Source organism: Dermacentor andersoni, chromosome 10, assembly GCF_023375885.2.
Source record: "Dermacentor andersoni chromosome 10, qqDerAnde1_hic_scaffold, whole genome shotgun sequence".
Classification (NCBI taxonomy): Eukaryota; Metazoa; Arthropoda; class Arachnida; order Ixodida; family Ixodidae; genus Dermacentor; species Dermacentor andersoni.
This window is the reverse complement of record NC_092823.1, coordinates 55,783,951-55,811,302: the sequence shown is the minus strand read 5'-3', so window position 1 is coordinate 55,811,302 and position 27,352 is coordinate 55,783,951. Positions and strand designations below refer to the sequence as shown.

The following is a 27,352-nucleotide window of genomic DNA, read 5'->3' as shown; positions in this document are numbered from 1 at the left end:
TGTTATTACGCAATCACGGTAACCGGCGCAATCCGTTCCGCTAAGCTTACTGGAGAACGACACGCCACACGCCGGGTTACAATTGTGCTATCTGTCACAGACAATTTCGAAATAACTTGGCGCAACGAAAAAAAGGTCACCCTATATATATGTTGCGCTTTTTTACGCTAAACAACAACAACAAAAAAAAAAAGAATCGCACTTACTACACCCTAAAAAGCGGAAACTCTTAAAGCTGAATACTTTACCTTTCTATGTGTAATTGGCTATCTTTGTACAAAAGCGAGAAGAATCCCTAAATAAGGCGACAGGAATTCCGAAACATATGTCCTCAAATCCCTGAACAAAAGCACTTTAGAAGTCTCCCAAACTAGACGTTGCGTTCTAAATGCAACATTTCGTAACTATTGTGCATGTGCACCGCAATTATTGAAAAAGAAAAGTGTTAAAAAAGGCGATCACTAGGAAAATAAAGGAAGATAATAAAGTCTCTTTACTGATTATATTTCTACGCATTTGCCTGCCTTCTGCGTGCCGATAAATAAACCTACAAGAACGCCCCAAAGATTGGACAAATAGATGCAAGAACCGTCATTCCCATAGAGCAGCTGAACGATCGCACGCAGCACCCTCTATAGTAATTTCGGTATAAGAAGCTCTGAAGGTGAAAGCGGACACAATTCGCGAGAAACGAGGAGAAAGGAAAGCTAGGGAAAGAAGGGACAGATTGAGACTAGCCATAAAAGGAAAGAACGACCGAGCGGGGCAGCGGGGAGTGCGAGGGAGATAAGGGGAGGGGGTAGTCGCTCGCGAGACAGCGTCGACGCCGGAGCCCTGATGAGGATTGATTCCCAATAAGGCGAGCAAAATACGGCCGCCGCCGATGGAGCAGACGACCCCCGCGGTGCAGTTAGCGTCGTCTGTCGACGCCGCTGGCGGAGTCGCGGCGCGTGTGTTGCCCGCGTGATGCAACCGCCCTAAGACGAGGTGGGATAAGCGTCGACGGGAACGGGAGCGACCGAGAACTGCTGTTCACTCCCGATTCTGGGCCGGGATTGTGCGAAGATTCTATTCGAATGCCATTCCTTGTCGCTCTTCGTCAGTGGCAAGAGCGGCGCATCCACCTTCGCTGTTGACGGGATCAGCCAGCCGCAAGCGGTGGACGATAAGGCGGTATTAAGCATGAAATGCTTTTAGTTCCCACTGTCGGCGACCTTGAGCCAAAAGGCAGAGCCGTTATCCGGGCACTCAAACGAGAACATCCGGACAAGATGCGAGAACAAAACGAGATCATCCGGGCGACTTAAGAAAATGCGGTCCCTGGCCCTGCACAACCCTTTGTACAGGACCGCATTGCATATGCTAGTTACTACTCAAACAAGTTACAAAAAATTTTGCTTCCGAGTTCTACCTAATGTTTGTAAGCTGTAACTTCTAGTACGCTGAATTTCTGTCATTTCCAGTAGCTACGTTCAAAAGGCCGGTACAGGGCACCATACACTTCATTGTCCTCTTTTGGCGCCGAGACAGGGTTACCAGTGCTGTTGAACGCCAGCGGCCCGTCAGTTCCGCAGCGCGGGTTTTGCGTCAACTCGAGAGATGGCGCCACGCTGCGTGGCGCCAGCTTTAGGCGCTTTTGTTCCGGCTGGGCAGTGCGCTCCGACTCCCTGGCGTCTTTTACTGCCTGTCGTGCCGCCTTCAGCCTGTTTTCCTCTAAATAAGCAGCGTCCATATGGACCAGTGCACAGTATGGCGCTTTCGGTTGGATTCGATGTTCATAGAATGCGAAGATGTATGTATGTATGTATGTATGTATGTATGTATGTATGTATGTACGTACGTACGTGAGAAAAACGACAAGGAAGAGGAAGTGAACAAGAGACGCCCGGAAAGACGGCCTCTCGCTCCTTTCATCTTCACAGCACACGCATGCCTGTGGGCGTGTGTGTCGAGCGATATCGCGCCCACGCGTTTCCGGCTGCATGCAGACGCCAGGCGAGCACGCGCCCGGTGTCGAGCAAGCAGAGCCGGCGCCGGCAGGCACTACCTAAATATACGCGCACTCGGTTTAGGCGCTCGTCCACAAACACGGACACACCGTCGGATACAAGGCGAGTATATGCCGAATCACGAAGGCGCCTGCTCGCATTGTGAGTCCTGTACAAACGCTGGACTGAAGGTCCCGGTTCGGATTGGCCGCCGGCGTTAGCCTATAGCATGATACACAGTCGCCGCGCGCGAGATTGCACTCGAAGAAAGGGACCGGTCAGTGAAAGGAACGCAATAGATAGAAAAAAAATGTATGTAGCAGAGGTTCTCTGGTTCTGGTGTAAACAGTAGACGAGAAAGAAACAAAACGAGAGAAAGACCAGATGAACGGGATAAAGCGAGCGAGCGAAGGCATATATGATCCCGAGATCACATCGCGCGAGCACTTTCCAACGCTGCTCGAGGAGGTTCGTTCCCTACGAGACGAGCTTACCCTCAGAGCGCTGCTGCCGCCGGGAAAGCGAGGCTGCATCTTGGGTTGCCTTGCGTCTTTTCTTCTCGAGCGGGAGGCGCATGATTGTGTTTGCACTCCGAGAATAAACTGGACGTGCGTTTGAGGCCTCGCGGCTTATATGAAAGAAGAAGGAGAAAACGAGGAGGCGGTGGAGGTTGTGAAAGGGGAAATGTCGGGTACCTAATCCGACAGGCGACAACTCGGAACTGCATGGAGATTTCTTCGGGCACACTCGGACGCTCGCGCGTGGTCGAGTACATTTCTGGCGACGAGAGCCAGAAGTGTTGGAGAGACAAAAGGCGCAACGACGAAAACGCGAAAAACGAAAACGAAATGCGCGATAGACGAGGTACTTCGCATTGATCTTTTACACAAACTTAACCGCGTCTTTTGACCAGCGCTAGCTTGGCGCACGCACGCGTGTGTCTTTCGCGTGCTGATAAAATGGCCCAAGGGAAGATAGTGGGATGCTTTTCGGACCGCACGGACGCCATGCGGGGAGCACATATTGAGCCAAGAGTGAAGAACACTGAGACTAAAAATACTGACGCGCTACATATGGCAGAGCCAACACGAGGTGATGTCCCCATCTGCGTGGCATCACGCTCTTTGCCCTTGCGTTAGTTAGAGAAAGGAAGCGGCGGTGCTACTGTAACTTTCGGTGGAAGAAAAAAATGCAGGAAAAAAGACAGACCTGTCAAAGTAAGCTGCGTGTGAGCTGGGTTAGTATAATCACGACAAACCCAACTGACATGTGTTTAACTTAATGACAAGACAGTAAATTTTATTGCGATAGCAACTCTATGGGCCCTCCAGGCGCATTCTTGCCGACGGCGTCGCCGTGATGTTCCTTGTAAAGGTCAAGGGCGATAAAATCAGCGTCGCGCGCTGTGTGTGCGAGTGAAAGCGTGCGAGGGTGAACCGGCGATGGCGGCTCAATCTCGCGCACGCAAGCGAAGGAGGCGGGGAGGAAGCGCGCCGTCCTTCGTCGCGCGCAAGGATCCGAAGGAGGGGGGTTGGGCGTCCTACTCAGCGCAGCCCGGACGGCGCTGTCCGGCCGCGCGCTGTTCTCGCGGCTTAGTTCGCGGTTATGCGAGACGCAGCACGAAGGTCGATTCGCTCGCTGCTGTTGCTGCGCTTCCTCGCTCCAGCGTTTGGACAGCGAGATTTCGCGGCCATGGAGCGAGATGCGCTCATGTTTGCTTGTGCGCGCGTGACACCGTGCTTGTTAATTTATTTAGTATGCCTATGTTTATAATGTTACACGGTCGATAAAACTACTATCCTTACGTCGTACAGCTAGCTCTCCACTAATATGGTATTGCAATCGATGCTTCGCCTTTCGGGCGAAACTGCGACTTCTTTAATTAAAAGATTTGGTAAGCATTTCTCTGGTAAAAATTATCTTCAAATAATAATTCAAATTTTGTTTTCTTGGAAGGAAAATAACTGCGCCAAAAAGCCGTCGACGAGTGTTTCGACCCCCTATGGCATGACCCTATAACTAATAGGGGACCCTGATCATGAGACCGAAATATGCAAAAGAATAACAATGGGTTGGAGCGCATACGACAGACATTGTCAGCTCCTGAGTGGAAGCTTCATTATCATTGAAAAGAATGGTGTACAATCAATGCATTCTAACGATGCCTAACATATGGGGAAGAAACTTGGAGGCTGACAAAGAAGCTTGAGGACAAGTTAAGGACCGTGCAAAGAGCAATGTAACGAAGAACGCTAGGCATAACATTAAGAGGCAGAAAGAGAGCAGTTTGGAGCAGACAGCAAACGGGGGTAGCCGATATTCTAGTTGATATTATGAAAAAAAAAATGGAGTTCGGCAGGTCACGCAATATCTAAATTAGATAACCGGTGCACCATTAGGATTACAGTATGGGCGCTAAGAAATAAGCGCGGTAGAGGACGGCAGAAAACTAGGTGGGGTGATGAAATTAGGAAATTCGCAGGAGCAAGTTGGAAGCAGTTGGCGCAGTAGAGGGGTAAGTGGTGATCTAAGGGAGAGGCCTTCGTCACGCAGTGGACATAAAATAATAATATGATGATGATGGAATGAGAGCATCTACAGCAGCGCCACACACTAAAATTTAGTCTTAAAGGGCCCCTCACCAGCCCAATCGGTAATTTCGTTTATACAGTAGAACTTTTTGAATCACTATTTAAGGACCTTTTTTACCGCAAGAATTTCCCTAATTGATTGAATATTAGAGGATATAGGAGAACTATAAATAACACGTAACCGTGCTATCAATGAGCTATCTTCATTGCCAATAGAGACGCTTTTTTTTTTGCATTTGCCTCGAGTAGCGTCCGACGACTAGCAACTTCTACTCCGCACCACGTTAGATCGCGTGGAAGTAGATCATTCTCGGAGACATAATTACTTTTTCCACGGCTCCATGCGCCACAAGCCCAGAGACCGAGACGCGCATAACTGAAGCTCCCAAAATCGACAGACCTCAGCAGGCGACTGCAGTTTCAACGAGCACCTTCAGATGGAGCGATCCCCTTAGTGTCTTTTCTTTCTCTGCTCTCTCTTTCTGTTTAAATCATTTTTCTTACCCCATTTGTTCTGCGTAGGGTAGAAAACCAGACGAGCCCCCATTTGACCAACCTACCTTTCTTTCCTCCCTTTTTTTGTCTTTCTTTCTCTCTCCAGCATCCGTGTTAGTAGTTTGGCGCACAAGCGATAGAGAAAGTAGAGAGCTCTAGCTTGCCCTTAAACTCACCGTTAAAGGATTACCAGGTTACCGGAGCCGCGAACGGCAGTAGCAAAGCTGGTGGCGACATCATGCGAGGGTTTGTGCAACTACGAGCTCAAAAAGTTTTTGTGCCACGTCAGTGTTATCGTCGAAGGGAAGACATAATCGATAACCTACCGTGCTTTTCGCAAACGCCAATACGTTTGCGGACAAGCTTAACCTTTCTATTGAACTAGTTTCCTCTGCACGGAACTTGCCAAGACTGAATCAGAGCATTGCTCCTGCCGTGAGCACAGCGCCTGAGTGAAACTAAAAAAAACTAAACAAGAAAAAAAAAAGGAAGAAAAGGCTGCAGGCGGCAGAGAATGCAAGCAGGCCGCAGTACTGTCCCTGGAACTGCACTGGTGGAAATGGTGGGGAGTGGTACATCGCTTCAGGCGGTGCTTGCCTGGAAGCTGGTTCAACTCAGCGTCGTTTTCCATAACAAGAACTATGTTATATGGACCAGTTTAACGAATCTCAACCCGTGGGTAAACTTGCACACAAGTTAAACGATCCACTCAAGGCGGCCCCAGTCGAGATGAGCGCTAGAAACAAAACAAAACAACAAAAGACAATAAGTAGCCGCGAAATATCCTTGCCCCACTATATTCGCGGTCCCTCCGGGAGGACTAGACGTATCCTATCAAATGTCATACCAAGTGCTTGCATTTCTAAAGTTTCATATTCTAGCTAACAGGTTTAAATCCTTAGTAGTCACAGGTGACTACTACCTAGGGGCATGTAGGCATAATTTCATTTCACCGTGTTTACTATTGAGCAAACTAATATGTTCAAATAGTTCTGAAGGCTTAATTTTTGCAGTCGTTTAATCAACACTTCCCCTCAGGGACTTAAATGAATATCCCCTGCTCAAGATGTGATACGAAGGACTCGACTTATCCAGAGTCAAACGGTAAAAAGTTTTCATAAAGTTAAGGCTGTTATCAATGCCGAGACTCTTGAGACTCTATCATCCCAGTAAATGTCCCAACCCACCCCTACCTGCTGGCATTCCGCAATCCGCGATTCGCATACGGTTCCGGTTATACTCCGCTATATCAGTTGGGGGCCGTGCGTTGTCACGTGACGGCCAACACGCTCGACACAGAACGACACGAGGTATACACGACAAATAGCATGCGCGAGGGGAAAAAAGAAAAAAAGAACGGGGCGACCCAGTGCCACCGCTCTCTCTCCGTTATTCCCGCACACACGAACAATCTTGTTACCCCTTGCATACACCGCGGAGACTCCCGACTTCCAGATGCACGCCAACATCGCGCTCGGCCCGTAAATCATTCGCGCACCCTCGCCTGGCCAGCATATATATCAAGCGGCCCGCGAAACCATATGCCACTGCGTGCTCCCGCCCACCGGTCCGCGGTGCAGACTTCACTGCCTGGCTTCTGGGCGGAGATCTAGCCTCTGTTGCAGGCCATAGGTATAGCAAAAAAAGAGAGAGAAAGAAAACATTAACAGAAAACGGCAAGCTGCATGGGAAAGTCGTCGCACGTATGCAGGCTTCTCGTCTCTTCTCTCTTTTTTTTTTAAATCTTTTTCACGCATTCATACAGCCGCTGCCGGATCATTTTGTCAATATCTTTCTTACTTCTTTGCTACCGCGAGTGGGTTCTGCTGCGGCCTACCAATAAAACCGCGCATCCATCATGAAAAGCCAATATTAGAAACGAACACAGCGATAAACGAAAGGAAAGAAAAATAGAATGAGAGAAGGAGAAAAGAAGAAGTACGAGGTGAGCAGCGAGCCGAGCGTCAATACGTACGTACATTCGGTGCAACGAAGGTTCACCCGCCGTTACGAGCGCGCAAGCTTTTTGTAGGCTGCTTCCGAATGTTGGACACGCAAGAGAACGATTACGAATAGAGAAAAACAACAACATTATATTCGCTTTATTAATGATCTTTTACGAATACAATGTTATAAGTACTTTCAAACTTTACTCTCAGCGTCGCGTAACCGTAGGCGGACGGTATGCATGTTGCCACGGTAACGATCGTGACCGGCAATTAAATGAAGTATAAACTGAAAGAGGACTGAGGACGCGCCAACCGCCCTCTCACCTGGAAACCATCCGCGTGCGAAACTGACGATCCCGCCACACTCCACGATTACGATTCCCACAAAACGAAACGATCAACGCAAGGATAACGAGCAATAGCAGCAAGGAAAGAAAGAAACGAACTGAAGAAAGAAAGAAAGGAAGACAGAAACGAGGAAGGAAGGAAGGAAGGAATAAGGACAGAAATGAATGAATGAATGAACGAAGGAAGACGAGAGAGCCAATTCCGAGACAAAATTACACTGAGTACCCCTACGGCAGCAGTAAAAGTAGATGGATGGATGGATACAACTTTCTTGTATGTCCGGCAAGGTTTAACGCGACCCGCGCTCAGGTCTCCCACGGAGGAACGTCAAGGCCCTGCCTCAACGCCGCTTCACGGGCTTGCTGGACTGCCCACATCTGAATTCCGAGGTCTGAGCTGCGCAGAGCGGCGGCCCACCTCGACGACAGGGTCTCCGGAGTAACTGCCATCCCTTCTATAACTACATTGCACTCCCACAGCATGTGTTTGAGTGTTGCTGGTCCTTCCTGGCACAATTTGCACGTGTCGTCCTGATGCTTATCTGGGAAGATACGTTTGAGACGGAATAGATTAGGGAACGTGTTTGTCTGTAGTTGTCGCCAGGCTACGGCCTGCCTCCTGTTCAATTTGGGACTCGGCGGTGGGTATATCCTTCTGGCGTTCAAATATGCACTGGTGATGTCGTTGTATCTGGTGAGCCTGTCCCGTTCTGCTCGAGAAGCGTTCGCTATCGTGCGAGAGGCGTTGCCCTGTTCGGCGCGGCGGGTCATGTCTCGCGCCGTCCGGTGCGCCGTCTCGTTTAGGTTCGGGAGCGCGTCGCCTTCCGTGGTGACGTGCGCGGGGAACCATATGATCCTCGAGCTCGCGGTTTTGGATCTGCCCGCTTTGGCCAGAATGGACAGGGCTTCCTTGGAAATTCGACCTTTGGCATAATTCTTTATGCCAAAGGTAAAAGTAAAAGTAGACAACTGAAAAATAGGCTCAAGTACAACTAGATTCCTTGGAAACCTTTCACTCAACTGCACACATCCATAATATAATAGGAGACCTGGACAAAAAAAAATACAATTCCCCTATCGTGAAGCAAGCAAGCAAGCAAGCAAGCAAGCAAGCACACACACACACAAACACACACACACACACACACACACACACACACACACACACACACACAAACGCTGCACGCGCAGAGGCGGCCGTCATGCAAGTGGCGTTTCAGTTCATTTGCGCGCGTAGGGTTCTGCCTGAATAGTAACACTACGACTGAACTGCGGTACCTAGCGGGAGGCCTATATGACAGCGCTGAATGGTTAACCAGCGCAAACGGAGAAAAGGGTAAAACAATGAACTGTGAGCGCCCTTTCCCTCCCTCTTTCCCCAGGGAAATTCGAAACTGTAATGACATGCAAGTCCGCAGAAAATGAGAGCTGGAGAAAAGAACACGAAGAAAAACACTACACTGTTGAAAAACACACGTAGGCCGCGTGACTAACGGTCCTGACGATTTAACGGTAAGAAATAAAAAAAAGAAAAGATTTAACGGTAACCCGGCGCGCCAACCGCTCCACTCCCGCAGCAGAACAGGAGCTAGCGTACTTGAAGTAGCGACGATTTCAAGAGTCGCTAAGCGATTTTGCAGCTAGGACACGTGAGCAAACAGCGGGGGAAAGGAGAGAGAAAAGGACGCAGTGTAAAGAAAGATAAAGTACGTTTTACCGAACTGCCATGTTTTTTCGACTCACGCCTGCGAGCTATTCATCCGAGGCTGCACACGCCACCGAAGCGCAAACTGTACGTGCGACTGCACCGCCGTGCATCGCAGCGAAACGAGGTAAAATTATTAAAACAGAAAGCCTGCGATAAATGTTAAAGGTCGCAGACGGCTTCACACTCGCAAGCTGAGTGGCGCAGTTTATTTTTTTAAACGTCGTATCGGTGAGGCTCCCATGGCGTCGCGAGTTTCTACACAGGGCGTATGCAGACTATCACTCGGATCTCATGGCATAACGAACAAAGCAGATGGAAATTGAAGATAACGTAAGCGCTAGTCAATCCGAAGCAGCAGACAACACGAAAAGTAAGGCTGCGCGTAGCGAAGCAGACGTAAACGAAAGGTAAAAGGCAAGTGCCAGCCAATGCAAAGAAGCAGACGATACGAAAAGTAAGAAGGCTGGGCGTAATGGACGAAGCAGACGTAAACGAAAGTTTAGCCAATGCAGAGAAGCAGATGACGCGAAAGGCCCATAAGAATCGTCTCGGAAACGGCGTATATATCCAGCGCGCAGATATCCGAAACCTGCAGCTGAAAAAAAAAAAAGAAGAAAGAGAAAAATAAAACCAAGAACCGCTCGAACAAACTTTCAGTCAGCCATGAAAGGGGAACGGCAACAGATTGTATTAGCCACTTGAGGCGCGAAAAGGAAAAGAAAAAAGAGGTACACTTGGTGCTGAAACAAGGCAACGAGCAGGACGTTAAAATGGGAATAGAGGGCAAGAGAGGAGAGGGAAGAGAGGAGAGGGAGGAGTTAGCTGAGCAGACCGGAGGCTGAGCGGCGCAAGAGGCAGCCTTGTTCTAATGACCGTTAGTTTTCATACATGCGACAAGCCTCCCGAGCAGTCACGCGGGCCCACCACAAAAGCGGGCTTTAATGGCCGCGCGCTCACCGCCATTACGGGGTACCGCAGACGGCAGGGAACTATAGCTCGGTTACAAGTACGCGGCGGAGGAAAGGGAGGGGAGAACGACGAAGACGAGTTTCGCGCTGGCTGCTCTTTGAATGCAAGCGCTTGCAGCGCCACCTTGCAGTCATAAAGGGAAAGCCCAGAAGAGAAACAACACGAAAAACAACAAAAAAAAGGACTCGCCGTCACCCATTACAGTTTCACGCGTTGTTGAGGCGCAACGGAGCGCGGGCGTTGGGAAAAGCCGTTTCGCCATGCCGTTCAGGCTGCTGGTGCTACGAGAGCTCGCGAACACAAACACTCCTGTTGCAGTCGACGACGTTTCCGATTTTTTTTCTTCCCTATTCTTGCCAAGCACTTTAAACGCCCCTACCTTCTTGGGGGGAAGATAGAAAGGGATCACACAACGTAAAACGCGATAGAAATGATGCTTTTCGAGAATTAAATCGAAAGAAGGAAAAAGAAATTGAAAAGTAGACGAGAAAAAAAAAAAAAGAAGAAAGCGATAACTGGGTAACCTGTCAGGCAAGGAATCAACGGCGAGATGATGCGGTCCTTGAAGGAAAGCTGAGGAACATAACGGCTCAAAAGAAAGCGGTGCGAGATCTCGCGAGAACCACAGCCCCTCCCCGCTATCCCCTCCCAAAAAGAATACGCTTGATTTGAAAGGGCATACGCGTCAGTAAGCCTGGCCTAGTTCGACATCGATTACGGAGCTGACGTAAATGCGGTCAACATTTTTCTGCACGTAGTACGGGAGCGACGGCGGTTCAGTTGCTGAGACCTTCCGATGCCGATGCGCAAGATGATTCGACTGCGTGCCCGCGAAGGTCGAACGCCAAGTGGGAAGGGACTACCCCCCGTAATTCGGTTTCTCATACACGCACAATACAAGACACATCGCGACGAGAATGTTCGCGTACTTCAGTGAAACGTTATAGTAGATAACCGGGAGTTCACTGCGAAAATCACAACTTGGCCGAAGCACGGAGATTATGTCAGTACGGACAATGATTGGCGATTCAGGTGAAGACCATGACACACTTTCAGTACAGCGTCAAATGTCTGCAGAGTACGCGCAAGCTAGCCTTACAGAACAACGAAACCGGGCGGAACGCAAACGTCCGCCACGACACTGAGACGTAAATGCTCACAGGGTAAGGGTAAACAAAATGCAGACCAAATGTCAACCTAAATCCGTACGCACCAGGCATGGTGGCGCCGACCATACACTGTCGCAAATGATCATAAAATTTAGGCTGAGGTACTATCCATAGGAAAATCGTTTTCAATTTGTGGGCGTCGAGATCAGCGGGCCAAATCACGGAGGCCAGTGCAGCTGCCCATGTCAAGCCTAAAGCGGCCAAAAAATCCACCACACATCTCGGAAGCAGCGCCCAGCTTTCGCAAATAGTTTCACGTCGAAGGATCACGGCGCAAATCGAACGGGAGGGAAGGAAGGAAGGAAGGAAGGAAGGAAGGAAGGAAGGAAGGAAGGAAAAAGTGGAGAAGGAAAGACAGGGAGGTTAACCAGTTTAGCTTAACTGGTTTGCCACCCTACACATGGGAGTGGGATGGGGGGATGAAAGATGGGGAAGGGAGAGAGAGAGAGAGCACATAGCACAGCACACACATCGTCAGTTAGAGTCCATCACTCTTGCGTGGTACGCGATATCACGCAAGATGGTACGTAGTGAAATCGAACGCGAAATGTATACAAACGTCAGTCGGGTGAACGAATGGGCCAAGCTGCGCAGGCGGTGAGGACTTCGTGGGGGGCGGCGCCTACTTCAACGGGTGTCGCCATGTTGCCCTGTTGCGTTAGGCTCCACTTGTGCGTGTGTTGGCGCTTGGTTCGAGCGAAATTTCAGGGGGCAATTCAAGGATTTCAAGGACGCCGATGACTGAAATTCGAGCAAGAAACGAACCTTTTTTGGCGCACTTACGATGAAAAGTTGTAAGACCTCCTAAGCTGCAATTTCTTACCAGCCACTGTGTTGGACACACGCCTCAAGCTCTTTAGGGGGCGGCTTTTCAAAGTTGAGTTTCCGAAAGAGCATGGCGTGTACCCGCATGCTCTTTGTGTGCGTGCGTGTGTGTGTGTGCGTGTGTGTCGTTTCGCTCCCGATGGCGGGCTTTCGAAGTGCCGTTCGTATCGAAAATACGCGTCCCGCGGCCACATTACCAATCGATCCCGGCGTTACAGTTGACGAAGCGAAAGCACTCACCTTCATGGTCTGCGAGTGATTCATGGCTTTGATGGCGTTGATGGCACACTGTCTGCTGGCGTACGTGACGAACGCGCAGCCTGTGGAGAAAAAGAAAACATGGTCATGGAGCAAACGTGCTTAAGCAAACGCGTTTAGACCGAAGTACGCGATGTACTTCCGTCTTTAAAGAACGGGCGCTTCAGCTTTAATCTTTAGTGATTGAAACAACTTATGCTGGCTGTTTGTTTCACAATATATTTATGAATTATAGCGACTATTTAAAATGTTTTATGCTTATTTCGCTGTTCCCTGCCTGTTCCTTGTAGACGAACGTTGTACTTAGACACCCTACGAGCCATAACATATGGTGTGTATTTTTTTCCCCTGCAAGAAGAGAACAAAGTGAGCGAATGAATGGCACTCCGTGCAACACAAGAATAATAGATGATGCTGTTATCGGAAATCTGGCGACCTGGGCACTTCTCCGAGCAGAAAAAAAAAAAAAAACAACTTGACGTCCTCGTGCGGATAAGTTTACCCTCTCCCCGCAAGGTTCCTTCACTGCTTCTCACGCCTCCAAGATGTCGCATGAATTGACGCTGCGCTATTTACCGTCCTTCGTTCTAAACAGTAACCCAAACTGAATCTACATTGTAGACACACAAAAAAGCGGGGTTAAAATTCATTACAAATTAGCTGCAGCTGCAAGTAGCTGCTCCACAGTAAACAGTGGCCCCTGTACAAGCTTAAAACTCTTGTTTGAACGTTTCCCCGAGGAGAACAAACCCACAATTAATACGCGCACAAAATTGAAAAGTAGGAGTCAAATATATGCGTCTCTACGAGAAACCGCGCAGAGGGCCAGGGACAACATAAAGCACCCTCCCGAAACGACCACGTTATGCAAATTTTCTCCCGAAAGTCAAACATTGAGCCGCAGACAATACAACCGCCACGCGGAAGATTAACGGACAGGCTTAATTAGGCCTAACAACATTGTAGGGCAATAAAGTAAACCGGCCAACGACGGGCCGTATGAAAAAGGTTAATCGAGTTATACGCCACTTGCGCATAAAGAACGCGAGGTCGCGGCGAATTACGAGACGCGCGCGAAAGCACGAACGCTGCAAGTTGATATTCTGCGCAGAGGCAGATCGCAGTCATCGCCCCAGAAAAAGAGAGAGAGAGCCTCCCAGTTAGGCTAATCAGATTACGGGCATAATCTGGTTAGACAGCCCCGTGCAGCGTGGGGGGCATAAATGAGGAAAAGACTTATGACCGCCGCGATACCGCGGGCGATACAAAAGAAAATCAGAGGAGACTTTAAGCGCAAGAGCGAAAAAGAAAGAAAGAAAATAGAAAGACGTTCAACCGGACGTTCGCTTAAACTACGCAAACACGCATACCACGACAGTATAGCGCATATAGCCGCCGGGCCAAGCGAAGAAAAATGAGAAATGCTGACGAACATGCCAACGTTGTTACCGAAAAACCCCTTGTGCCTCAACCGTGCCTCCGCATAACGAGAGAAATGAGACGAACTGCTGCTATCGTTACCGTCGCTGTATTCAGACATATATAGGCAAGAAGATAGCGACGCGGAGCTGACGAAAGAAATTTTGCGATGAGATCGGGGGAGTAGGTATAATTAAATTAAGCCTAGAGGTTTTAACAAGCACCGAAAGGAAGGCCCTAAAAGAGCGCGACGACAAACGCAAGCAAGAATCTCTGACGTACGCCCTAGTCTCTACTAGGCTCCATCCCCTAAACCTCTGGCGAAGGGTGCGTACGTTGTACTCCTACGAGCAGAGGACACAGTTGTATATCCATGCGCGCAGATTACGCCTCACGAGGCACCACAGAATGCGAGCGAACCATATGCCCACCAACTTGATTGAGAGATCACTTGGACCAGCAGGGGCACCCGAACATTAAAATATTTCACCCTGTCTAAACTTCCGGGTGAAAAAGAAAGAAAGAAAATAAAGAAAGAAGGAAAGCTGCCGTACACAGACACCGTCTCTGAACCACATCGATCTTTGCCTCCCTGGAACTAAAATCGACGTTTGGAAAATATGGTTGCGAATTTATGACGGCGCGGCTGTGTGAGCTTATACCTCAGGCGCAAAACTTAAAGCTCACCCCTGACCCTGCTTACGCCTCTGATCCATCCTTTCTTTATTATGCCAGACTAACGTCCTTGTCGGCTAGCAGAGAGAGCGCTCTCGCTTGCCAGACAAACGACTACGGCGCGCCAAACAGCCGGGTAGGTAGACAAAGAGAGCTTCGCTTTAAAACGTGCAAGAAGCAGAATGCGGGTGGCCGCACGTTTCAGAGCAAAAGTAAAATTCTGTGACGGCCGCTCCACATCCGTTATCCGCACGAATTACAATATCGTGAACTGAAGTCACACGAAACTTTGTGTGTGTGTGTGTGTGTGTGCGTGTGTTTGAGAGAGAGAGAGAGAGAGAGAGAGAGAGAGAGAGAGAGAGAGAGAGAGAGAGAGAGAGAGAGAGAGAGAGATATGGGGTATGCCAATTGGGCAAGCGAGGCGGCTACCCTGCAACGCGCCATCGGGCTACAAAGTGAGGAAGTTTCACAGACTTACAGGAACAAGAGAAATGTAAGGATGCGAGAATATGAGGATACAGTGAACCTTCCATTTCTCATATTCAACTGACATTTTGAAATTTCCAAACTGAAAACCTGAAACCTCTGAGGGAGTACACAGCTTCGCTCTCGCCACGTGGTTGCTTGCTACATCGCCATGTAACGTCTTTTGAGATGCGTCAAGCTACATCTACGCAGTGTCCAGCTCAAAATGACCATGTAACATTTAATTTGGTTCCAGGAACAAGGAACTAACTAGAATAAGTAAATCATCAACGGAGATTTGGACGGTCGGACGAACGGACGGACAGATTGGCCTTTGCGCTAGACGACTTTGACGAGACTATATCCATCACGTTTTATGCGACTGATCGCCACTCGACGCGTGCGGGCAAGCGACCTCTCTCGCATTAGGCTGATTGGACGACCCTGCATCGGGCACGCCGCAAATAGTCGCGCACCACCGATGTCGCCCGTCGTCGCCGCACAAAACTGAGAAGGAGATACTGTATCGCTTCCTGTGTGTCGATAAAATTCAAGTACAATATGTCCCTTGACGCCATTGGCTGAAAAAAAGTTTGTCGATGATGATGGACTAATTAATCACTAAGAATAAGCCCTGCGAGTTCTTATGAAATTGATGTCCGCATCCCCGAGCAGTGCATCTTGGGCACTACGATCTGGCACAGGCGTGATGAAATCAAGAAATTTGGTGTCGTGCTGCCCGCTGGCGAAAGGCAAGGGTTTTTGAAGGCCTATGGGAGAGGCTTTCGTGTTGCAGTGGACATGAAGATAGGCTGCTGGTGCTGCAGATAATGATCACGATCGGAAACCAGATAGCTCCTGTTTCTACACCGCTGCTACAAGGACGCATGCAAGCAAGCTCCCACGCACACACACAAAGAGAGAGAGAGAGAGAGAGAGAGAGAGAGAGCAACGGTAGCATGAAAGCGCCCACAGATTGGGTCGGTAAGTAAGAACGTGTAAACAGATAAAAAAAGTCACACACACACGCGCGCCCAAAGAAAAGAACATCCAGCGGATCACGGCCATCCGCCGACAATATGCCTAATCGAATTAGCGTGCTCCATCGCAGGACAAAAGCAATATAACCGGCAGAAAGAGAACACGGCACAGGAATATGGAGATATTGGACAATCTTCCCATACCAGCAAGGGAAAAAATTTGATAAGTACACTCGAGATGCCATTCCCGCTCATCTATAAATGGTTGTTTCGTCTCTTCCTAAATTTGCTTCCAGTCCTTTGTTGTGAAGGCTCGCAAGTCCGGTTTGAGTACCACAAGTGGCGGGGAAACCATCGACGGGCGAAGCTGGCCATTTTAGCGAAATTCTCGGCGGGATAGAAGAATCGCTTCTCCGAAAAAAAAAAAAAAAACTTGGGACCAACTCGGGGATCATTAGGGAATCGAACACTTAATTGACGGGCAGAGCTCCTTATTCCCGACAGGTTTTGTTCGGTGGGGAAACATAGCACCCCTCCAACGAATTCGTAAACGAGATTAACCGCATTAAATACAGACTGAAGCAGCTCAGAGGATATCGAGGACATCTGAAGCTACAGCAGCTTACTATCCCGAGGATAAGGTACCGCCCGGCAAACCTACGTAGTCCTAAGAGGCGGCCGACCGGTTTGTGCTAGTTCACGATTGTTCAGAATCCCCTCACTGTTATGACCTTTAATTGGACAAGAAAGCTCAAACTAGTCATTTTTTAGGCACGCAAAACCCTTTAAAGCACGTAAAGCCCTTTTAAGTGTAAAGCACGTAAAAACCATACAATTAATCACGAGGCTTAGGAATACAACACCTTTACGCACGCATGCACGCACGCACGAGGGAACGAACGAATGAACTAACGAATTATTAATTGATGAACGGCTGCTCTATACGGAGTTGGATCACAGTGGGCTGTCCCCGTCTCTTTCGCTGTCCAAGTCTAGCTTGCGGGTCGTTGTGATGTCTACTCTGCCCACGCTTCACTGTTGTTATGCTGGAAACACAACACTTAGTGCAAAGCTGGAAACACAACACTTAGTGCAAACAATGCACAATCTCAATTGTGTTTGCGTAATACATTATCACGAGATGTCGCCACCAGCTCAGCTTCTCGCAGCTACGCCGTTACACATTCGGTAAGCTAAAACTCTCTAACGTCGATTGGCGTATAGTGAAAACCGGGCCGTCGTTACTATCGAATGCCACCTGCCAACTTCACACGCCTTAATCCGATATGCGCATTTCACTGGCAGAGGCGGCAAAGGTTAGACAGTGCACGCAAAGCTGTCAAGGTTGCTGGCTGGATACGTCAACAAGATGATGTTTTGGCACAATGGAATCATATCGCTGTTATCGCTATCGTATCGAACATGCGCAACCTTCGCGTGAGCCACAGTTTATCCGCACCACACAGCTTATCGTGCTGCAAAAGCTCTCACGCGTAAAAGAAAGTATGCATTTAGGGTAATGTCGTTTCACTATGCTAAATCACATCGATGTACGCTCCACTGTGCTAAAACTCCTAGAAAAAAAAATCAGCACAAAAAGGTTAGAGGGTACAAAAAATGACGGGCCTCAACTTTAAAGTGAATCACAAGCGCATCACGTGACATGAAAAACAAAATAGCTAAGAAAGGCACGATGTGAAGGAACAGTCTTTTCAGATTTCGAAAATGGGTAAACCGAGCCTCCACGCTCACCAGCGGTATTACCGGGACTTCGTTATTTCCGGTTGCGAGCTGCAGCTCCCAGTCAATCCGTCTTGCAGCGCTCGAAAAGGAGATAAAACAAAAATACGCGGGAAACCGAATCCTCTATCTTCACTTTTTTATTCTTGGTCGAGCAGTGGCTTCCCCAATATCCGTGCTTTGTCGTCCCAGACTCCAGAAATACACGCAGCGTTATGCATGCACGAGCAAGTTCTCGAAGAAAAAATAAGAACAAAATAGAGGACCTTCTCTTTCCAGATTTCCCGCTTATACAAAGCGCGCTGTCTCTGCGAAACTCTTTCCATTATCCCTTCTCTTACCAACCTTTACCCATTGTTGTCCTTGCTCGGAGGATAAGGTTCCGTGCAATCTCTGCCTCCCCCCTCCCCACCCAAAAAACAGAAAGAAAAAAAGGAGGCACAAGAAAAGCGGAAGAAAGACCGATAGGCAACAGCTTGCGCTCTCCACCAAACCGTCCACCTATGCCAGAAAGCCCTTCCCCCAATTTTACGTTTTTTTAGTGCCGTCCCACTTTCCCTTCTCAAACGAATTCCTTGTTTATGTTTGTGTGTAAAAGCTGGTTACACCCCCCCCCCCCCCCAAAAAAAAAAAAGGAGAACAATGATTTCACTCTCAACTCGTGGCACGGGAAACGCGATCTAGGCGACATAAAAAACAAAAACAATGGCCGCGAGTTTCCGGCTCACAATAGGGAAACGATTTCCGCTATTCCTCTCGTCGTCCTCTTCTAACCCCGTTGCTTCTTTTATCGGGTCCCACTTCACAACGGAGCGTATAGCATATACTATACTATATAGGTGTTGTCCAGATTTTCTGCTTTACCGGCTTCCAGGAGCGCGACGGCAGAACAACCAGGGGCCGATCCATCACGTCGACTTCCAACCCGACTCGCCCACGCACCCCCCCCTTCCCCCTCTTTCCCCTACCATTTCCCCATACGGTCGCCGCGATCGACCGTCATTAATTAAAACTCAGCCGTCGCAGATTCGATCGGAGGTCCTCAATCAATGATGGCTCATCAATCATCTACCGGGTGGTGGTAGTGGTGCTCGCCTTTTCGCCCGCGCTCTCCCTTAGTCGCGCGGCTTCCCTTTACTCTCTCTAGCCCCCCCCCCCCCCCCCCCCCCAACCAGTTTTCGGGACAGCGCCCATAATCGGCCTCCATCCCGACAAGAACGCTTTCCCCTTCCGCGACACCAGCCCTCACACGGACTTTGCGTCCACTTGGCGCTGGAAGTGAAGGCCTTCACGGAGTTACTGACGAGATTTTCTTTCTTTCTATCTTTCTGAAGGCCATCGAAGTCCCCAAGAAAAGATACTGGCACGCTTAGCGGGGTGCCCTCGATAAGCTGCAGCAATAGGTTTTACATGCGCCATTTCTGTTTTCTATTAGGTGCATGTCATAAGCAGAGAGAAGGCGGTCACGTGGGAACAAAACGTCGTGACGTTGTCGCGCGCGCTCCGGCTTGTTCTGTCGTCTGCAATGCGCCTACACGTTGCGCTCTCCGATGTAGCGGACGACAGAGCCAGTCAGAGCGCGCGTGGCAAAAACTTCACGATCTATCTGCGTCATGACACATGCAACACATGGGAAACGACATGAAGACTGGTTCGTAGAAATGACATTTTAACGAACTATTAGGGCACCCTAGGACTTGTTGGTGTTTTTTCCCTAGCATTTCGAGGTCAAGGACGTTCATTTAAAGCAACGAAAATGCAAAACAGGAAATATCACGTCCGTACCCCTTTGAAGGGATACTAATTAAGGATACTAGGTAATTTGTAGAAGGTCAGTTCTCAACGCACAATATGCAGCCTGCTATCTAGCCTACTATCTTCCGTTCTTAACTTGTGTATTTATTTTCCTCGAATTTCGCGACTAAGCTGCGATGTAGGTGATGGCAGCACATGAGCAGCATGAGCAACCATGAGCGTGAGGTTGTCACGGTATACCTTCGCGGATCCGGACGATCTCTTTTTCTTTCTGTTTTTCCAGGTGACCAAGTTGCTGGGATTGTAAGTTATATACGCGGGGAAGTTATAGTTGTTCCCGTAGTACCACCTGCAGTCTGCGCTTTCCGAAATACGTGCGCAGTAATCTTCGACGCACAACGAGCGCGCAGCTGGTACGGCGGAGACTTACCATGGTCAAAAGCCTCGGTCAGCCGATCCCCCCATCAATGATGCTAAGACGACGCCGATTCCAGCGAATTGATGCCATTACTATCCACTTCTTGATTACTTACAGTGGTCCGATATGTTGTTTAAGTTTATCGCTTTTCTCACTGCGCTGCTTTTCAATCGTCTTTGTTCTTCTGCGACAAGGTGTGACATACATTAGTGACAACTTGCTATAATCTGTGTATGTTCCCCACCTCGTGTGATACCCCCAACGAGACCCGTCAAAGGTAACAAATAACGGAGAGGTCCAGAGAGGACGGCACGCACCTTTGCTCTGTCCGTTTCCGTCCCTGAGAACGGTGCACTCCTCGATGGAGCCGAAGGGGGAGAACATCACTCGAACATCGTTTTCGTTGCACTCCTTGGCCAGCATGCCGATGAACAGCTTGCGCTCTGCACCACACAAGGAAAGCAAACACAAGTTAAGTCACACGCACACATACCAAAATGGCAAATGCTCAGCGCCGCAAAAAAAAAAAGAAAAAAAAAAACGATGTAAGACAGGCTGTACGGAGGGCAAGGGTTCACGTTTGCATAAATGAGCCGCGATACAGCAAATTATTCCGCACGCGTCATGCTGGACCTCATGAGCGGCCACCCCCGCCACAACGAGGAGGGTGCATTGGAACGTGCACATCTCAAAAGTGCATCGGAACCGCTGCAGTGGTACTTGTGCGGCAACGAGTACTGCCGTAGTTAATGACGGCATGTAAGAGTGCACGATTCGGAGCGCCCTCTGGCGGAGCTAATAGTGCTATTAAAGCATGCTTTAACGCTTCGCGTTAACAAAGCGGGTCCGAAGGCTCTGTTCGTGCTTGCTTATCGTGATATCTAACCACTTACGGCCGTCGTCGAAAGGATTAGTCGTCTTACACGACCATTAAAGTGCTGCATAGCGCATTATGGCACCACAGGCAAATACACTTTGAAGTTTCCAGGTGAGAATTACAAAACGTGCACAGTAAGTACGCGTGAAATGAGGCAACAGCAGTGCCAACGCTTGAACGTTTCTTTACTTTCTTTACTGAAAGCTTCCTTTACTTTCGTTAGTGACACAAGCAGCTTTCACAACTCCACTATCCACTTGCCACTAAAAAACAAATATATTAAGCAACAACCAAGGTAAACAGAAGTGTAAGAAATTAGTAAGCGGGCGCCGCCCGCGGAAACCAGCCACATGGTGACGTCACGTGCCACGCTGGTTTTGCGCAAGAAAGAAGGAAACCCAGAGACGCCCCTTCGCCCCGCAGCATGGTATACATTTTAGGCCCGACATTTCCGCGCCGTTTCCAAGCAAACGGCGTTACCGCCACACTTAGCTTTCACCGCCGTGAAACAATGTTATCGCCGGCCATGAAGCGCCTTGGTCGAGAAACAACGTTACTGTCGCCTCACTCCAAGTTGCAAGCACTGGAACTACAATTTCCGTCCGTAAACAAGCGCGCGCGCGCGCACGCACGCACGCACTCGCGCGCGCGCGCGCGCGCGCGCACACACACACACACACACACACACACACACACACACACACACACACACACACACACACACACACACACACACACACACACACACACACACACACACACACACACACACACACACACACACACACACACACACACACACACACACACACACACAGTCTCCATACGACGCCATAAACCTACGCGGCGCGCGAAAGCCGTACACAGATGTGGCCACTTTGAACCCTTCCCTGCACTCGCTGCGTTCTAGAAAATGTGGAGACGCACAGGCGATTGTGGCCCGGGAAAGGAAAAAAAAAAAAGCTACAGGTACTTAACAAACCCTTTCACAGTCCCGATTTCCATGCGCTGGGCTGAGTCTGCCCCATCAGCCCGTCTACGAACGTTACTCGCGTGCCACCCCCTCCTATTCATTTATGTATTTGTTTCTTTTGTTTTACTATGTCTTTTCTTTTGGTGTTGTCGCTTTAACGCAGAGACCAGAAGATGTCGTGCAGCTCGCCCCCGGCGCTCCATTCCCACTGGCATGGTAATACAGTCGTGAGTGTTCTACAGCGGTGCCATGTTCCCCCCACGCTGGCGTTTTGCGTTGCCAAGCGCCGAGGTGAGGGATAAGCTTAACGAGTCGTTGCCCGGGCACGTCCTAAAATGCGGTGAACCCAGTCACAACCGACGATCCTTCGGCAGCTCGAAAACACGAGAACGACGGCTCAAAGCCCTAGGTGGATAGAGCGGCGACATGTGTGCAACATTTTGAATAGGAATGCTTTCATCGCACCCAGATAACCCTGGCCATGAGGCATGCATTATGAACAAAAGCATGCTGCAGTGACGCGACGAACGAACGGATAGATGACTAAGCCGCCATCCACCAGATGTTGCCCACGAACGAAGCAGAAAATATACAAACAAAAAAGAATGTGTAGCAACTATCGAAGCTAATTGTCAAAGAGAAGCGTATGCACTTCCTTGTATCATGCTATGCTTGCGTCTGTGTTCTTTCTGTTTTCTTGTCTAGTTTATGCGCCGTCGTCTGCTACGTGTTTGTTGCAGTGCTGCAGTCCAACGCAGGTATATGACAACAAAACGAGCAGCTGTGCGTAAAGTAACAAACTTGCGTCACGCTCTGGTCGCGCAGAGCAGCCCACCGTTGGCTCTTTGATGCAACAGTAAGAAATCGACCGCCGGCTTCCTGAGACCCTGCTTTATACGATCAGACAGCTGCTGTGCAGGAAGCCGAGCGAGCACTGCTGTAGTTTCTGGACAAAACCCAACTCAGTTCGCCTACGACTTGAGCGAGCCCGAACTGCGTCTTGCCACTGTCGTCTCCCTTTTCCCCTCCATCAGTGCGGCGCAGACAACCGGGATCAATCCAGGTTAACCTCCCTGCATAACCTTTGTCATTCCCTAAATCGGACAGCAGCCGTGAGTCCACATAATGAACGACTTAACGAAAAAAAAAAAAGAAAGCTTTAGACGTATCCTTCAAAAGAAAGGGGAAATCAGACGACGCCACCAAAACGAGAACTCAACCTTATCCAACCGTTTGCTTTGTTCGGGGCACAGCATTTCCCGCCGAAAAGGTTGGAACAAAGAGGACAGTGGACTAGAACGCGCCGCCGAAAAAAAACAAAAGAATCGCTCCGCAGGGCGCCCCCTGCCAAACCGCGGAGCCGCAAGCTGGCAATCACGTTTGCCCAAACAATTTGGGAACAGCGCTGGGGAAACGAGAGAAGCCCGTGACGCGTAGCCTCCTGGCGGGGCAGGCGCGAATTAATACGGCGACGAATGCGCGCGACGTTAAGTGGCCGGCGAATAAGCGACGCTTGGCACGCATGACACAACAGCCAGAAAACCGGGAAAGCCACGGGTGAGCAGGGAGAGGAAAGGAGGCAGGAGCGGTGGGTCGGGTGAGGAAGTTTTTGGAGAAGGCACGCCAGGGATGCGAAACGCGCCCGTTCAGGCGCCGCGGGCCGGAACGTAAAGACAATTAGCGGGTCTGCGTAAACATTCACCGCTGGACTGTGCGTATAGGTGCGGGCAGAGCAGGGGGACAGTTAGGAGCGGGCGTGCCTTCACGAGCACTTTTCGGGAACACCGCGCGGCTCGCATCCCTAAATGGGGAAGCAAAGCGGGGAACACAGGAGGTCGCGGCGAGAGCGCGGGGTGGCGCGCTGCTCGGTACGAGAATGCGTTCCCGCCGAACGTCGGGAAAGCGGGCCGCAGCACGCACGCTGCTCGACGAGCCTCAACTGAAGCCCGCCCGCCGCTTGCGCAAGTGGGAAGGCGGCAAGCCGGACGGGAAGCCAACCGAAGCCCCTGCGCCAGGGGACTGCGAGCCAGCTGTACCCCTCCGCCCACGGCACCGGCTTTCGGAGTGCGTGTTGACCGAAGAAACGCGTGCTTGGCGACGCAAACGCGATTAACGTGCCGGGAAACTAACTCGTGGCAATGGAGGGGGGGAATGGAGGAGAGAGAAACATGCTGGCGCACGGGAAGCTCCTAGCCCGTGTGGAAAGAGGCATCAAGACATTAGAGATCGAGCATGCATAAAGAACGCGTGCCCGCGCTTCAGCAGCGACAAGAACGAACGCAAGGGTGATCGGGGTGCGTGGGGAGAGGTGGGGAAGTGCGTCACCGAGCTGTTCCCAGGCCAACAACTCCAGTATGCCGACGGCCAAACCTCGCAAAGCGGCAGCCACGGCGTTCGCGACAGTCACCCAGCAGGAATTGCGAATGACGAAACGATTCGGAAGCCACGTTGGACGGCGCGATATTCGCGCGTAAGAGGTGTCATGTATGTCCCTGCGAAGTTCTGTCCTCGTTTTTTTTTTCGTCGCGAGGGAATGCAGGCCGGGTTCTCGAAACAAGGACCACGGAAGAGCGCTTTCCATTCTCGACATTCACTCGCTGTTGCGCTCGGTGTCTCTGTCGCGTAATCCCCGACAATGCCGGAGCAGCGGTAGTTGGAGCGACAAAAGTGAGCCTCGGCGCCAGCCCGAACCGGACACAGCCGTGCCGCATTACACACGCTACCGGCGAAAGGGGGCGACATACACACGCACGTCAACAGTCACTCCAACTATGGTTAGTCCTCACAGGCTATCGCAAGCGATGCCAAGAAGGAATATTAAAGAAAATTTGGAGTCCAATAAGTGCTTTGCAGAATCTCGTACTGACATTACGTTCCGTTTTCTCCTTTGCACGTCGCTTCGGCTGACAATTACTATGATAGCACACATACATCTAGTAGCTGAAGTTCAAGCAATGTCGCGCCTGTAGTGACGGGAGTTGCATCCGCATGAAAACGTACCACTTGACCTCTATTTTGTACCTTCTAACAAAGACTGTTCTACATGAGCACGCTCGTAACGTGTATGACAATGCTGTAAATGGCGCCTCACCAGGCCACAGGGCAAATTTTGCTTGTAAGCTGGAAGCTGTTACGTTCCTTCTAAGGAGTGTTCTGCCGCAAGTCTTTAACAGTCAATATGTAACACAACTTTTTGTGACACAACTGACAACCTCTGTCGGCAACGGATGAGTTACGTTAGAAAAACATAGCGCGGGTTAGAATAGCGTTCTCTGCAGCCCGAACAGAAACTTCTGCAGAGAGCTGCAATGGGCTTTCGCCAATAGACAGACACGCCTAACAGGAAAGCGACATTTTCAGGCGAGGTGTCAAGAGCTATAACGCGCTTTCGCCAATGAACAAGCGCGCCTAGCAGGAAAGCAACATATTCAGGCGAAGTGTCAAAAGCCGCAATGCACTTTCGCCAATGAACAAGCATGCCTAACAGGAAAACGACATTTTCAGGCGAAGTGTCGTGAGCTTCAATGCGCTTTCACCAATGAACAAACAAGTACGCCTAACAGGAAAGCATTTTCAGGCGAAGTATCAGTCGTGGCGTGTCGATGCTGCGCGCTCTGTATGTGATGTCGTCGGTTAGGTCTAAGCAGTACAAAAACGCCTGCTCAAGTTGAGATTTCATTAAAATGCGTGTGGCCGTATCCAACTTGATGCTACCATGGCACAGCTACAGCGATGAACATAGCGTGGCGCTTTTAACGACACGAATACGCCGATTTGTAAATACCGTCGCACTGTTCTGCAGTCCATAATGAAACGGCACGGAGGATATTTTTAAAAAAGCAATGTTTATTTGACGGCTGTTCATACTTTCTTTTTGCGCTATTTACGGAAACGAAGACAGGAAAACATAGACAAAGTATTAGTGCGCAAACTTGCAAATTGTTTATTACAATAAACCACGCCGTTGTCTGCTAGCGCACCACTGGATTGCCCATGTCTCTGTACAGAGTGCAAGAAGAAAAGCTGGATGACATTCTCGCGTAATGTTGCTGCGAACAGCTATGGCATATCGCACGTGAATTTCAATTCCAAAGAACGTCTGGTGCTTTTTATCAGGTGGCCTAAGATACGATGCAAGCAATGTGCAGTCTTTATTGCAGGCCACCATATGGTGCAAATTTTCTAATTTAGGGCACTGTAGGAAAACATTAACTCCAGCTAGATCGATAAGACTATTCGTCTGAAGTATGTAATCGTGTTCTGTATCTCAAAATATCACTTTGTTCTGTAGAAGATTGCTTCCGAAGGTGCCGCTGCTGCTCCTCAATTTGAAGTGGCTCGCGCCAAGACGGAAGAGTTGACGTATTTCCCCCGTGACCTTCCTCTACGCCACTCTCTGCGGATTAGCCAGTGCTGACGTTACATGAGAGGTACCATATCCCACAAGAGGTGGCAGTACTGCGATTTCCTTTCGTAATTTTCTCGCTTACAAGAGCTCTGCCATCGCTACGAGTGGAAAATTCGTTCTTCCACAAGCCTATACTTTAAATCAAGCTCGATTTATTAACCTCCTTTCGTGTGCACTTTGGACTTCTGGTCTGCGTTGGAACCCCATTGGAACCCTTCCCTTGGAACCCCATTCTAGCCGTCAGACTAATAGACAAGAGGTTATATGCCATACATATAAGGTCACAGATGTTTACATTCTAAAAGCTGTAGTAAATGCAGCCTTTCTGTTTGTCCGTGTAACGCATACAATTTTTCGCTCGATTAATCACTGCGCGGACATGCTTGCTATGGTTCTTCGGCTTACAGTAGAAGCGGCACGCAAATATCGTTTGCAAAAGTGATTAACAACGTTTTCAACGCTAATTGAGTAAACCAAAACAAGGGAACGGAAAGCACGCAATTTCGATGAAAAGACGAAGCAATAACAAGCCAGCCAACGAACGAACAAAAAAAGAGAGAGAAACAAACACTAGACGCCTCTGAGCTAATGGCGGTTGAAACGCGAAAGAAACTGCATCGTGATCAAAATACAATATAAAAAATAAATAAATAAACAAGTAAACCAAAATAAGTCGGCGAATTCATCGAAGGGGCGACACTCGCAGAAAGCTCGAGTATAGGGGGGACGCTGCGGAGAGAAAGATTGCTTTTCATTTCCGGGCTCAAGTGGAAGCATGCGCCGTGATGCCGTCGTGCGCGTATCATGACGACAATGCTAACACACTGTTTCTCGGCGATCCTGAATAACAAATGCAGCGCGCGAGGTTTAATCGCCGAGAAAGAAGGAAAGAGGGGCGGGACCGAAGAAGACGTCCCAGCGCCCATGTCCGCGATAGCAGCAGCAGACGACAGGGGAGGAAGAACCGCAGGCGGAGAGGGGGCGAAGAGAGAAGCAGACGACACCGCTCCGGCAGCAGACGAAGACGAGCCGAGCCGAGCCGAGGAGGGAGGAGTGAGCAGGAGAAATGCGCGCACGTACCGGCAGTGACATCAAAATGTCGTTATAGAAATTGATCGTCGTGGGGTCTCGGAAACTTTGCTCTGGGACCGCGACGTTTCGCGTGGTCCCCCCCTCCTTACAGCGCGGTGTCGTTATTCATTCGTTCGCTGCGCATCGTTTCTGTACGCTACTTGTCTTCTTCCTCGTCTTCTGGTTTATTTTTATTTCTTTAGTTCGACGATTGCGACGGAGAAGCACGAAAGAGCAGAACAGCGTGTGCTCCTCTTACTCCAACTGAGAAG

The 27,352-nt window shown here is 49.6% G+C and overlaps 1 protein-coding gene across 12 annotated transcripts in view; it reads right to left on the bottom strand.

Annotated features, from left to right (window-relative positions):
* Nucleotides 1–27,352, bottom strand: part of LOC126543780 (CUGBP Elav-like family member 1-A) — a 575,682-nt gene that overhangs the window by 85,122 nt on the left and 463,208 nt on the right. For all 12 annotated transcript variants that reach the window (XM_055062366.2, XM_055062365.2, XM_055062364.2 and 9 more), the window contains 2 exons: nucleotides 20,069–20,194; nucleotides 12,282–12,361 (listed from right to left, as the gene is read on the bottom strand). In XM_055062366.2, the coding sequence (XP_054918341.1) occupies nucleotides 12,282–12,361; nucleotides 20,069–20,194 (206 nt within the window). The remainder of the gene's footprint in view (nucleotides 1–12,281; nucleotides 12,362–20,068; nucleotides 20,195–27,352) is intronic.